Source organism: Bacillus rossius, chromosome 7 (genome assembly GCF_032445375.1).
Source record: "Bacillus rossius redtenbacheri isolate Brsri chromosome 7, Brsri_v3, whole genome shotgun sequence".
Lineage (NCBI taxonomy): Eukaryota > Metazoa > Arthropoda > Insecta > Phasmatodea > Bacillidae > Bacillus > Bacillus rossius.
In genome coordinates this window covers 44,674,481-44,687,628 of record NC_086335.1, presented here as the reverse complement: position 1 = coordinate 44,687,628, position 13,148 = coordinate 44,674,481, and the positions used below count along the sequence as shown (strand labels likewise).

At 39.7% G+C, this 13,148-nt stretch overlaps 1 protein-coding gene across 1 annotated transcript in view; it reads right to left on the bottom strand.

Annotated features, from left to right (window-relative positions):
- Positions 1-1,040: 1,040 nt before the first annotated feature.
- Positions 1,041-13,148, bottom strand: part of LOC134533927 (ankyrin repeat domain-containing protein 6) — a 148,133-nt gene continuing 136,025 nt past the window's right edge. The window contains exons 5-12 of the mRNA XM_063371741.1: positions 12,650-12,847; positions 10,702-10,800; positions 9,365-9,463; positions 7,403-7,627; positions 5,548-5,730; positions 3,828-4,760; positions 2,730-2,907; positions 1,041-1,442 (exon numbers count right to left, since the gene is read on the bottom strand). Of these exons, the coding sequence (XP_063227811.1) occupies positions 1,300-1,442; positions 2,730-2,907; positions 3,828-4,760; positions 5,548-5,730; positions 7,403-7,627; positions 9,365-9,463; positions 10,702-10,800; positions 12,650-12,847 (2,058 nt within the window). The 3' untranslated portion in view covers positions 1,041-1,299. The remainder of the gene's footprint in view (positions 1,443-2,729; positions 2,908-3,827; positions 4,761-5,547; positions 5,731-7,402; positions 7,628-9,364; positions 9,464-10,701; positions 10,801-12,649; positions 12,848-13,148) is intronic.

The window sequence follows — 13,148 nt, the reverse complement described above, 5'->3', positions numbered from 1 at the left end:
GAGGGAGACAAAATGTGTAAAAGCATTGAGAAGTTTGTGGACTGTGTGCATGCTTGTGTTAAAAGTTTAGCTGGTAATTTTTTTTGCTCTGCTGCAGTGATGCAGTGTTTATTTATTTTTTCTCACCATACTGAAGTAATCTTATTTTGGTAATCATTATTTTTGCCTCAGGGGAGATGAGTATCTGAACTGTCAGGATAAAGATTGCCATCACATATTTAATCAGGCTTCTTCTGTACTTCCAGTTTCACCTATCCCTGGACAGGCGGCTGCATGAATGAAAATGTGTGTGTCTCGGGCAGGCAAACCCTTACTGGAATAGACTCCTGGATTTTTTTCAAGGCTTAATAATTGTAAATTCTGCTTTCACTTTGAATTCTTATTTTTATATTTAATTATTAAATGACACTGCTGAATAATGAAAGGCTGATTAGAGAAAAGAGGTATTTTACGTTAACAAGGTTATGCACAGAAAGGCTTAAGCTGATAAATTTGCTAACATTGTAGTTAAGCTTCTGTAAATCCTTTTTTTTAAAATTCAAATCAAATTGAAATATTAGTCAGTAGAACTTGATTTTATTCACACTTCACAGGGGCCCAATAAAATTAATGCAAAATACAGTAAAAAAGAAATTTGTAGTACCATTTCTTAAATCATTAATTTTGAAAATTGTTTTGTTGATCCATTTAATTATAAACATAAAAATAGAGTACAAATTTTTAATACTTTTTAATCATAATCACTAGTTATGTTACATATAAAAAGCATTTATGTACTATGTTGCCAAAAGCAAATACAAATTTCTCAATAAATATTCTTGGCTTCTTGTATGATGCACTATTTTTATTAATTGATGTGTAAAAACTTTTGTTACAAGGGGAAAAAATTATAATTTTGCTAGTCAGTGCGAGATACTTATGAGTAGTGCAAATACATGCGTAGTATTTTCTTATTTAAGTTGGGCTTAAAAATGATAAATAATATAATGATGCTATAACGATGCTTTCTTTCAAATAATGATTACAAGTATTTGGTGAAAAAATTTTTTATTAAAAGATAGATTATATTAATTATTTATATATACATAATACATAGAACTGTAAACATTATGGCATCACTGTAAGAAACAAGTTATACATATCTTTGGGTCAACACAGATTATTATTTTTGTGGGAACCATCTTATTTTACAAGCTTTTCCAAGTGTACACGAGTTCTGTTACATTACTACACAAGCGATATATTTGTACATTAACGTGGGATATGGCAGTGCACACCGTCGTCGTCTCTCCTCGCACTTCACACGAGGCTCGCGGTCACTACGCTGGTAACACTGGGGTCTTCTCCCTGAAGGTACCTGTGGCGCGGCTGCGGCGGGTCCGGCGGCTTGGGGTTGTGGTACACCGTGGTGCTTGACACCACACCGTCGCTGTCCAGGTTACCTGCACAGTTCCACGTCCCTGACCCCTGCCCCCTTGTGCGACCAAGTACTAGGGAGCTTTTAGGAACCCCTTTACTTCATCGCCTTCACCAGTGGTGGATCCAGGATTTTGGTTTGGGAGGGGCTTGACCCAGCTGAGGCTAGGCTTTATCAAGGCAAACACTAAAACAATAGTGGACCCAGATGCTTTTGGAGGGGGCTTGAGCCCCTTAGCCCCCCCTCTGGATCCGCTACTGGCCTTCACCAAAACCAAGAGGTAGAAAATCATATGTGATTTCACAAAATACATACCTCAAGGAGATAAAAAAAAATGTTAGTTAAAGCTATATATAAAAAAAATAATTATACGGTTAGTTCAGTTCAGTTCTTATTGAATTATCTCGAATAAATATCTAAGTCAAACATATATAGTGTCTTATCTGAAATTTATAGTTGTAACATTTAATTTTATCACTAATTACATTAACTTTGTAAGTTTAAAGTACGGTATGACAGTAAAACACACAATTTTCTAGTTTAAAGGTGAAATACAAAATATGAAGAACTAATTCAAATTTTTTTTATGCATAAAATATAATTACATGGCCCGAAATTCACTGGGCGTGCACATACATTGTGTGCTGCCAAATTAGTAAAATACCCTTATTAAGCCATTATTTGCATGCTCAGTCTTTATTAAGGAGTTTTTCAGGATTATTGATAAAATTTAAGGACTTTTAAAGACCCTTATTCATTTCAAGACAAATTAAGAACTTTTTTAAGGATATTAAGGAGGCGTATTAACTCTGTGGCAACCTTACTCTTTTCCAACACAGCTTAGCTTTTGACGCAACCTGCGTCTTCAAAGTCTGTGTCATGGGTGACTGCTTTTTAAAAAAAATCATTAATATTGGGATAAAAGAGAGTTAGGACTCAACCTCAATTTAAACAAAACTAGCCTATACCATCTACCAAAGCAGGTTAGCTAATTTCTTGTGATAATTTTCTGAGACAGAGTTAAGGATAGTCTTGACTGTTTGCAGTTACAATTTTTTTTGAAAGAATGTTATTTTAACCAAAAAATACTTTGAGAAAATATGGTAAGAATTTTTTTTCTTCATAATATCAATATTTTTTTATAAGTACTGATACTATTGGAAGTCAATGAGTTTATATTAACATAGTGTTTGCTGACGTCGACTAGGCAATATAGACAGTATCAGAAACACATAATTGGCAAAGTGCCTTGCACATTCTGCTGCGTTATCCGACATGCAGCCAACTGCGTGACGCAGGGGGCGGCCCGTACCTGACAGGGAGGGGGAAGCACCCTTGGAGCTGCCGTACAGCTTGGTGCTGTAGCCGGAGTCGTTGTGCTGGTCTGTGTCCTGGGTCGGACTGTACACCGCGCTGCGACTGCGGTACGGCAGTCCCGACACCATGTTCTCGTAGTTGCGCGTCGGCACACCCAACATCACGCCCGCCTCCTGCAGACAATCCACACCATCATTGTTGTGTTGCGCGGTTCTGTAATACCTCCCTCCTTCCTTCAATCTTATGGCCAACTAACATTTTTTAATTAATTTAATATCTCTTTAAAACATTGTGCGAAGCCATTTCATGTTGCAAAGACTGTATTGCTAGGGAATGCATTGCATGCACGTGCCGCATTGCACGAGGGGAACATTTCTGGCCGTACACACATGCCGTATGAGCGAAATGTACCTCAGCATCTCTCCGCATGCCTGCAACCCGTGGATGTCTGATAGTGTGTGTCAGAGCATGGGTTGCTACTGTTGTATCGCAGAATTATACTACTGGTGGTTCTGGATGAAGGGCGTAGGGGAGTGTGCGTTTTTTTTTTTTTCATGTCCAGGCTAAGACTGCTAGCCCGCAGCAGCACATCGCATTGACAATGGTATTGAATTGCGGTATAAGCTGGATTAAATGGCATTCTTGCAGCACGTACATCAGGTTTTATTTTTAAGACCCTTACCTCCCATCTCCTGCTTAGGCTAAGGCAACACTGGTGGCAGTCGCTTGATCTCTCAAAAGCATGAATCAACTAGGATCCCTTACAACTGAGTTCGTTAACCCTAAATAGAAATCAATAAATTGTGAAACCAGTTTCCACACATTTTAAATAGTTGGCATGAAAGAAGTTTTACTTCTGGCTTGCTCTGTGATTGCAGTGAGTCAAGGACCAGTTCTCTCCCAAACATACACGTACATCTATGTAAAAATTCATAAACATATCTTGTACATTTTTTTCATTATTCTACAGAAAAAGTACGTGAATTAAAAATGCATTTGTCAACTTTATAAATGAAACAAACTTGTATTTTAATACCCCTGTTGCCTATCTGCCCGAATATCGGATGTATAATGTCCTAACTTAAGTAACTACCTGAAACACTTTCAGTCTGTCGTCGTCCTCCCCGTCGCTGGATTCAGAGCTGCTGCCGTCCCCGAGGTCGTAGTGAGCCTCGCCGTTCCTCGCCCAGCTCGCCGTGCTGACCTTCTCCCACTTCTGCGGCCCCTCCGGCCCCGTGTTCGCCCTCCGGCCCTCGTCGCCCTCCGGCCGTGCCTGCCGGCCCTGTATCCTCGCCACCATCTCGTGGACGGACCGCCGCGTCGGCTGGCCCCGCCAGTCCTCCGGGGTGGGCTCCAGCTCCTCTTGACCCGAGTGCACCTCCGCGAGCCTCTCGTCCAGACCTCGTTCCGCCTGGCTCTGGCGGTGCGAAGCCAATAGCTCCTCCGCCAACCTTCGCTGGAGGTCCTGCCGTGTCCCGCCGTGGTGCTCTAGGAGGTTCTCGAAGCTGCGGTTGTGCTTGTTGCGAGCGGCGCCCTCCCGGCCGGACTTGAGCTCGTTAGCGGACCTGCGGTGCGGGTGAGACCTCCCCTTCTCCGCCAGGTCGTCCATGCTGTGGTTGTGCACGGCGGGGTCTCGACCCAGCCTCGCTCCCGGCCGCTGCACGTCGTGCCACGCCTCGGGGTCGCCCCTCTCCTCCAGCAGCAGCTCCAGGCTGCGGGCCCGGGGCACCGGCAAGGGCGCGTCCCGCACGGTCCTCTCGGAGGCACGCCCCGGGCCGCGACGTGTCATCCACTCGGCCAGCTGCAGGTGGCGCTCGCTGCAGCGCGCCCGCTCGGCGACCACGCAGCGCGTCAGCTCCGACAGTTGGCCCTGGGTGCGGCGCTCCAGGCTGGAGACGCGCTCGTCCAGCCGCTGGTTGGCCTGGTCGATGTGCTCCTTCAGCTCCTGCTTGTCGCGCTCCAGTCGGGCCTCCATGTGCTGGAAGAAGGGCGCGCAGTAGCAGGTGTAGCCCACGCCCACGGGCCCCTGCAACACCACACGACACCAGTTACATCCGGGCACTCGACCAGCTCAGTATCTCAATACTGAACATGATCATCATCATCATCCATGATGCTAAAGTATGAAGTTAAACTTGTTAAAGAATGCAGAGAACATTAAATAAACATTATATATTTTGTTTGTAGCAAGAATACATTGAATGCGAGAAACTGTACACAAATTAATCTTTACTAAAAAAAAAAAGGTTGAAGTTACAACAAAATCAAGGCTGCAAGTTGATATTATGTACAATGAAAGTGGTAAAGATAGATGTGTAGTTTTACAGCTTAGTCTGCAGGTGAAAGTCTTTATGTGTAAAATTCACCTGTATGCATTGTCCTCTCCTGAATTTTGATACATCTGCCCAAAAAAAAAAAGTCTTTGGTTGTAATAAAGTTTGTCAATTAAATAAATTATTAACGATCCAGCTTTAGGTTTTAAATGTACGTATTCTTTTTGGTTAAAAAAACTTCCCTCATGTTGTCAACGTTTAACTTAAATTTCATTAACTATGTACATTGTATTAATTTACCAGGAATCAGCCTAAACATATCAATAAATGTGTTTTCATTGAGTCTATTTTTTTTTTAATTTCACTTCCTAGCATTTTTTTTCTTTTTATATTTCTGAGCACGTTCAGTACAACCTTGTTAATAAGTTAATACATACATCTTAAGTTTTTAGGTTCCTTGTGATATTTGTTGATCTACATAGAAATGAACGTATATAGTGTTTGTGTCGAGTGCGGTAATGGAGGGAGGGAGGGCCCCACCTTGCGTATGTTGCCGGCCAGGTCCAGGTAGTACTGCTCGCCCTTCCTGAGCGGCTCGTGGGGCAGGGAGTCGAGGTTGGGCTGCGGGAAGGCCTTGGCGTCGGGGTAGTAGTGGCAGCCGTACGGCGACACCTGCTTGCCGAGCGCCGTCTTCTGGAAGTGCACCTTGTGCTCGTGCTTCTGCTGCAACATCCCGGCCGTTCCCTTCTGCTTGGCACCTGGCTCAACTCTCCCGGCACATTCTGCTTGGCACCTGGCTCAACACTTCTTGAACATCCATGCCAAACATTGCTCTACTCGGGACACTTCTTATGTAACATTATTTTCGTGGAATTAAAATTTTTTTTTTCCATCACTTCTATTTTTATTATTATAGCTGCCTACCCAAAATTGGATTACAGAGTTTGAACTGTCATGTTCAAAACTCAATGCTACAGGACTTTGTGACATTATTATTTATCTCAGACTAATCAATTAAAAACTTAATCGAGCTGTCAGAAAATCTAAAATATTTTTGAAGTATGTATTTTGATGCCGAAATAAAATTACAAAAATTTATTTTATAGAAATTTTAAACTGTCATGAAGTAGCTACTAGCACTATATTTGTTTAGGTTCATGTAAATGATTTCACATACGAAGTATACAAGTAGAAATATGTTTCATGTAAAATAAATAATTAATAATTAGCTTATAGGTGTCAACACCTTTCAGGGCGATAAGCAGGGATAGCCAATTTCAAAATATTTGATATTTGAGAAAAATATTTTGAAGAAAATACTGAAGGAAATTGTATCAGTCACCAGTGGCAATGCTCTGGGAATGTTTGTTTAGGGTGTCAGGGAACACATCAAACAAAAAAAAATGGTTTGTATTCTAAACACATATATATGCCTTTTATATATTAAAAATAAATATTAAATGTGTTAAATGTTTCTTAAAAACCTCCTAAGTTTCTTTGTTTTTGCTCATACATATATTATTTCATTTCTGACTCTTGAGATCTAGATGAGAATCCGATGCACTCTTTTTTAAGGATATAATTTGAGATTTGGAATTGGGAAAATGTTTGTATGACTCATCACTGGTAATGTCACTGTCATGTTGACTTTTCAAATTAGTCAGCCGCAGCCAGCAACACAGCTTCCATAGCACACATTATGGCTCAGCAGTACACAGGACCTAGTTTAGGGCATGTTCTATGATTGGTGCAACCAGTGTGGGAGCTGTAATGAGTTGCCTGCACGAAGGAAGTTAGTTATGTCTTTCAGCCAGTTACAAAGTGATATTGAACATCAGACTGTAACTAAAAGGTGCTCAGGCTTAAGAAATTTTTATTCATGCCCTACAAAGCCAAGAAATTTTATGCATGACTAAATATTAAAATGGAAGCCAAAATACAAAAGTCTACGATGGCAGTATGTAATCCCCACATGCCGCATGTCAAAATTATGACTCCTGTTCCTGCATCGACCATGGAAAATTATTAAACTCTTAAGAATATAAAAGTCAGAATCATTCAAATTTTTTCTCTCAAGTGTTTAAATAATAAATTAAATGGCTATTAATATAAATAGGTACTTCAATTCACATACAATGTAAAGTCATGAAACTACATTCTGTAGTTCTTTGCCCTCAAATTTGGTGTTATAATGTTCCTTGAAATTTTATTTTGGAAATTTATGAAAAGTATTTTAAGTAATTTTTTAACTTTAATTCATAGTGTAATAGGTTATAAAATAACTCTATCTGATTAAATTTCTTTATCAGAAATTAATTAGTGTGGAACAGTTTCTGCGTGAACTACTCACACGTATCTGACTGTTTGAAAAAGCTGACTTGTTATGTTATCACACCTTTTTCTTCTCCTTCTGCCGGCTGCTGCTGTCCTTGCTGCTCGTGCCGCTCTCGTTCTTCTCGCGCTTCTTCTCGTTCTTCTCCCCGTGCTGCTTCTCTGCCCGCTCCTTCTCGTGGCCGCCCTTGTGCCCAGTCTTGCCCTTGCCCCTCGTCGCGCTCGTCAGGATGATGAGAATCTCGTTCAGGTCCTTCCGAGTGGCGATGTCTCGGGCCGTCTCGCTTTGCTGGGAAACCACCGGTTGTCACAACTACCAGCCTCTTTCATGTGAGCGAGTCATGAAAAATACCGGATGTACTCACCTAGATTTACTTCTTTGTGATAGTTTAGATATTGCAGCATAATGACTATCATATTTTGTAGCTGTGCTCATGTAAAAGAAATTATGATCTACTGATTGGCAACAGTTTTGCTAAACAATGCATCAAGGAGTTGCAGTTGTCACCTTCAATGATACTGGAACATCAAGTGTACTGGAGAATGAGAACTGGAAATTCCTGTACAAAGTGAATGTTTAAAATCTCATTACATTCTAAACATTGGTGAATACTTTGTTTAGGTACTGTTATTTTGTGGCACCAATCAAGGTCCACCATTTTCAAGCACTCCTGAAAGTCAATTTCTGTTCTCATTAAAGCACCAGCGATGCCTTCTCTGTCGGTGTGAGAACAAATTAATGTCTGACAGGAGAGCAAAGAGAAGTCTTCATTCATGCCACTCGACTGCCCTTTTATGAGAGTGCAGACTGGTGCAACTGACACATCAGCCGCCCGTTTCTTTGCACTGGATTCAAGCAAGTCGTGAGATCATTCGAGAGTTTTGCCTTGTTTGTAACAAGTGACACAATTTAATGAAAACTCACATCTTTTTACTGTAATTTTTTAGTGTCCCTTGATTTCAGCCACTCAGTCCAGTATGCTGAGTTAAAATAATGCATTATAACATTTTTGACAATTTATTCCACAAACTCAAATAAATGATCAATTATACATACATCAAAATGAAACTTTCTGTGGTTAATACATTACTGTAGGAACCTTGAAAAAAAAAGTTGATTATAGAAAATGCTTTTAACTAAGTGACTCATATTATTTTCTGGATAATCATTAAGTTTTAGACAAGTTGCATTAAAAATGTGAATTTTACAAAAATAGATACCCGTACATAAAATTACACATGATAATTTTGGAAAAAAAGCAGATACAAATCTTTCCACCATTATTCATGTCTGATGTTACTTAAATAACTCTTCATATGGCCAGTAGTGCTAGTAACTTCATGTTAGTCAAGAAATTAGACTTAAAGTACAACTTTTCAAAACCCAATATTAAAAAAACCCATAAAGACTAAAAACGTTACTGTGTCACTTGCAACTGTTATAGTGATCTGCACATACAGTGTGACTTGTAAGGTTTGCTATGAATTAACAACAGACTTGTAATTTTCGACCCAAGAGCTCCAGAGATTACCCCTTTCCCCCCAGCAACCTTAACTTCGATTGGCCCTCCTGAAGAGTAAAGTATACAACAGTCGATGGTGCCTATACCTATCCCTAAAGATTATGTTTTATGGTTTTATTTTTTGTCCAATTTCTTTTTAAACCAACATTCTGTGTTATTGTTTTTATTTTTATAAATGCTGTTTTTTTAATACTCCACCAAAATAGTAGTAATATTTGTATGATGAATTTTTACAATAAAATAATCTGTAATAAATTGGTCTAAACCAGATATTCAGTACAATTAAATAAACTGGTGGAGCATTTGTGGTTTGAAAGTGATTTAAAAAGACAAATTAAATCAATTTTTTTCCGATCTATAAATTTCAAACATTAAAAGATTACTTATTTATGATTTGAATACTCACCACATAATCTTGTCCCTACCTATCCCACAACATGCTCCAAGTGTTATCAGTGATGGCTCGGATGCCCGAGACATCCCCCGCAGCACCAACTCCTCACCTTGTTCTTGAGGTTCTTGTCGCAGCCGGCCTCCAGCAGTATCCTGGTCAGCTTGCGTCGCCCCATCGCTGCAGCGATGTGCAGCGCCGTGTCGCCGTTCTGCCACGAGGAAACAAACCACGACGAACTAGCATGTGTTCTTCATTGCCTATGCAGTCTGTTGTCACAACATTATTCATGGCAACTAGAGAAACTAGACTCTCGCTATAGATGCTACTTTTTTTGCTAATTTACACTTTCAATGCTGTTTTATCTATTTTTCTCAATAATTTTTAAAATATCCTTCATAAAATGCCACAACTGATACACAGTTCCACTGCTGTAAAAAATGTATCGTTTCACACTTAGAAAGAAACAACCCTGTCTTGTAATCTTTCAATAACCTGACACGGGACATATACAAAACTATAATAAATTTATTTAATGTATATTTGTCACTTAAGACTTATCAGCACTTCTGTTAATACACAAACACAACGTGCCCACCATATTTAACCACAGATTTATAGGTTTATAGTTGGCTAATAATGAGATGAAACAATACAGACTGCACTCGCTTGCATTTTGGATTAGCACAGAGTGAAGTGAAACACAGCAGTGACCACGGCAGTTCTACCGGCATTTGGTGTTCCCTTAAATGTTACACCTGACCCATGTGTGATTTTCTGGTTATCGTTCCCTTCACTAGTTTTCGTAACCTGCTTGCTTTATGATGTTGCCATGTCTATGATGCAGCCATGCAGCATGCATCCAAGATAACTTCTAAATAAAGGCCTAACCAATAAATCCAGTTGATTAATGTGATACTGCTATGAATTAAACCTGCAACTTTTTTCTGGCATATTGCACTACCTATAATTATTTTTTAAATAAAATTAGCATTAGTATTTTTGATGTTTTAATCTAGAAAAGGATCAACAAATTGTTATTTGTACAAACATTAAGTAGTGCGTTATTTGTATGTATTTGCATATATGAATACTTCGTTTTCAAACATTTAGTATGTAATTATTAAGTTTTAAACAAGGTGCATCAAAAATAATAATTTGACAAAAAATAGATATCAAAATATAAAATTATAGATGCTAATTATGGAAAAAAATATGTAGTAATTTTTCCACTATTATTTATGCCTGTTGTTGCTTAAAGCAGCTCTTCATATGGCCAATAATGCTACTAATATCTTGTTAGTCAAGAAATCAGACTAAAGAAGTAACAATTTATTCCCCTCAATGACAAAATATATTGTTTGGGATTGAAAACATCACTAGTGATTGCCTGTACATTTATCTCGGCTACACTCACAGGCATGCAGTGGGGTCGCAATGCAACAGTACCTTGTTCTGGTCGGACACTCGACACTTGGCACTGATGAGGATCCGCGTGACGCCCGCGTGTCCGTATCGGGCGCTCGTGTGCAGTGGAGTGTCTCCATACTACGCACACAACAAGGTGACCTGTTACGAATCAAAAATTGTCTCCACTATGCATTCTCCGTGGACACGCCCCACAGTACTCTTTAGAGTACCGTGTAACATGGTCAAGAATGTACAAAAAAAGGAAAGAAAAATGACGAAATAAAATATACACAGCCACCAAACACACAAGAACGCTGATATAGGCTACAGAAAGTTACGTATTTAACTAAGAAATAAAGACCAAATGTTACTGAAAAATACTAAAATACATAAATATTTCAGAGGTTTACTTTTTTTTTATCTTGCCATCAAAATTATATTACCAGAAAATCTTATTACTGGATTGCTGAAAAAAAAAAGAAGCAAATAATAAAATCACGTGAAGTTTTGATTAATTATCTTCTACAAAGTTTGCCAACTTGCTTTAACAAAAAGACCTTGGCTAATATGGGAACAATGAATTGAGCTCAGCAACAGCAAAGTGTTTTGAAATATCTAGAGTTCTCACATATAACAAAATTAAATTGATGATAGTCATAAAGCCTGAGATCATGCTCGGAGGGCGTCTTTCTACAATATTCTATTTTACAAGATTGTGGAATACGAATAACTGTTTTGTCTTAAAGTCAACTCAGTGTGTGTTATTCTTGAGGAGTGTGAATGTACTATTTTAATGCATTTCTGATGTCTTGTGAACACATCATCAAACAATGGTGCTTTAATCTGATTTGTAAGTGTATAAAAATAAAAATAAAAAATTACACAGCAGTTATATTACAAAAAAATGTAATTTAATATCTCTAAACAAAAAAAGTTGAATGCATTTTAAAGGTCAGTTGATCGATCTAAAGTATATTTATTTATGCCTAAAATTTTTTCTTTCTAGTTCTAGGGGGTATTTGGGAGGGGGGGGGGGGGAAAAATTGAAAGAAATTAAAGGCCTGGTGGGAAAATTAATTTTTCGGGGCCCCCTTCTCCATTGCGTACTTAAGTAAAACATTTTTAAATTTCACAGATAATTAAAAAATTAATGACTGTGAACATTATCTGCGCTGTAACTGGAAAATAACATAACTTGTGAAGATTTCTATAAATTCTATTAGCAATAAGACTTGTACTTTTTTTACCTATCAGAATAAACCAAAGCATTGGCGGATAAAAGAATATTTTTCGGGGGAAAGGGGATAAAAAAATAAAAAATAGAAACAATTTCAAATTTGGACACTAACACATTGATGTACTGGAATACAGTAGTAGCCGTAACACACAGTAACTTCACTGATATCTTTGAATATATATACTGTATAGAAGTCGCCAGCCCAGGTTAAAATTTCTAATACGGTTTTGAGGTAGTTGGTTAATTCACCGCCGCAATCGCCACCATCTCTAGGGCATCGACTTGTGGTGGTCCCTAGCGGACAAGTGTCGAACTCTTCAAACACCCCTTCCCCCTCCCGTTGAACGACCTCGAGCTGCAGTGAATGATGGGTGCGGGGTGCGGGGAATGACAGCGGGCGACAGTGCTGCGCTCTAACGTGTAAATAACAACCTAAGACGATACAGGGCGTTACGGCAGCGCACTGCAGCGGTGAAGTTCCCAAGCTGCTCATCATACGCTTTTGAAAAACGTAGAGTAAATCCTATCCACTCGCGACTTCTATACAGTATATATATTCAAAGCTGATATTTTGCAATTTTTTTCTTAATTTCAGAGGGGAGGGGGGGATACATTCCTCCTATGCCCCCCCTGAATCCATCAAAAAAACCCAAGATAAAAGATCTGTAAACTCAATGCGGAGGGTGGCTCGAATATCGGGCCTGGAGGGGCAGGGCAGGGTGGCAGGGGACAGGAGGTGCGGGCACTCACGTTGTTCTGCAGGTTGGGGTTGCAGCCCGCCAGCAGCAGCTCCCTGCAGCTCTGGTTGTGGCCGTTCTGGCAGCAGAGGTGCAGCGCCGCGAACCCGCCGCAGTTCTTGAGGTGCAGGTTGGCGCGCGCCTTGCACAGCGCCTGCACGGTGCGGCTGTAGCCCTTCCAGCTGGCCTCGTGCAGCGCCGTGTTGCCGTGCTGCGCACACCCGCGCCACCGCTCGCTTCAGTTCTTCCGCGAGGCGCGTCCGGACACAAACTAACCGTTTGGTCATTCAAAAAATAAACTCAAGAGAGAATAAAAGGTTTCTATTGAAAGTTTTAGTTCACTACACATCTGCATCACATTTTCACATAGTCGCCATTCCAGTTCCAAGGACTTTTCGCAAAGCTCTACCAGTTTATTTTTAACCCCACTTCACAGAAGTTCGCCGCCTGGAAAATTAAACCAGTTGACAATCGAAATTTTGTTTGTTGACTCGCGTTTAATTTAATCAACC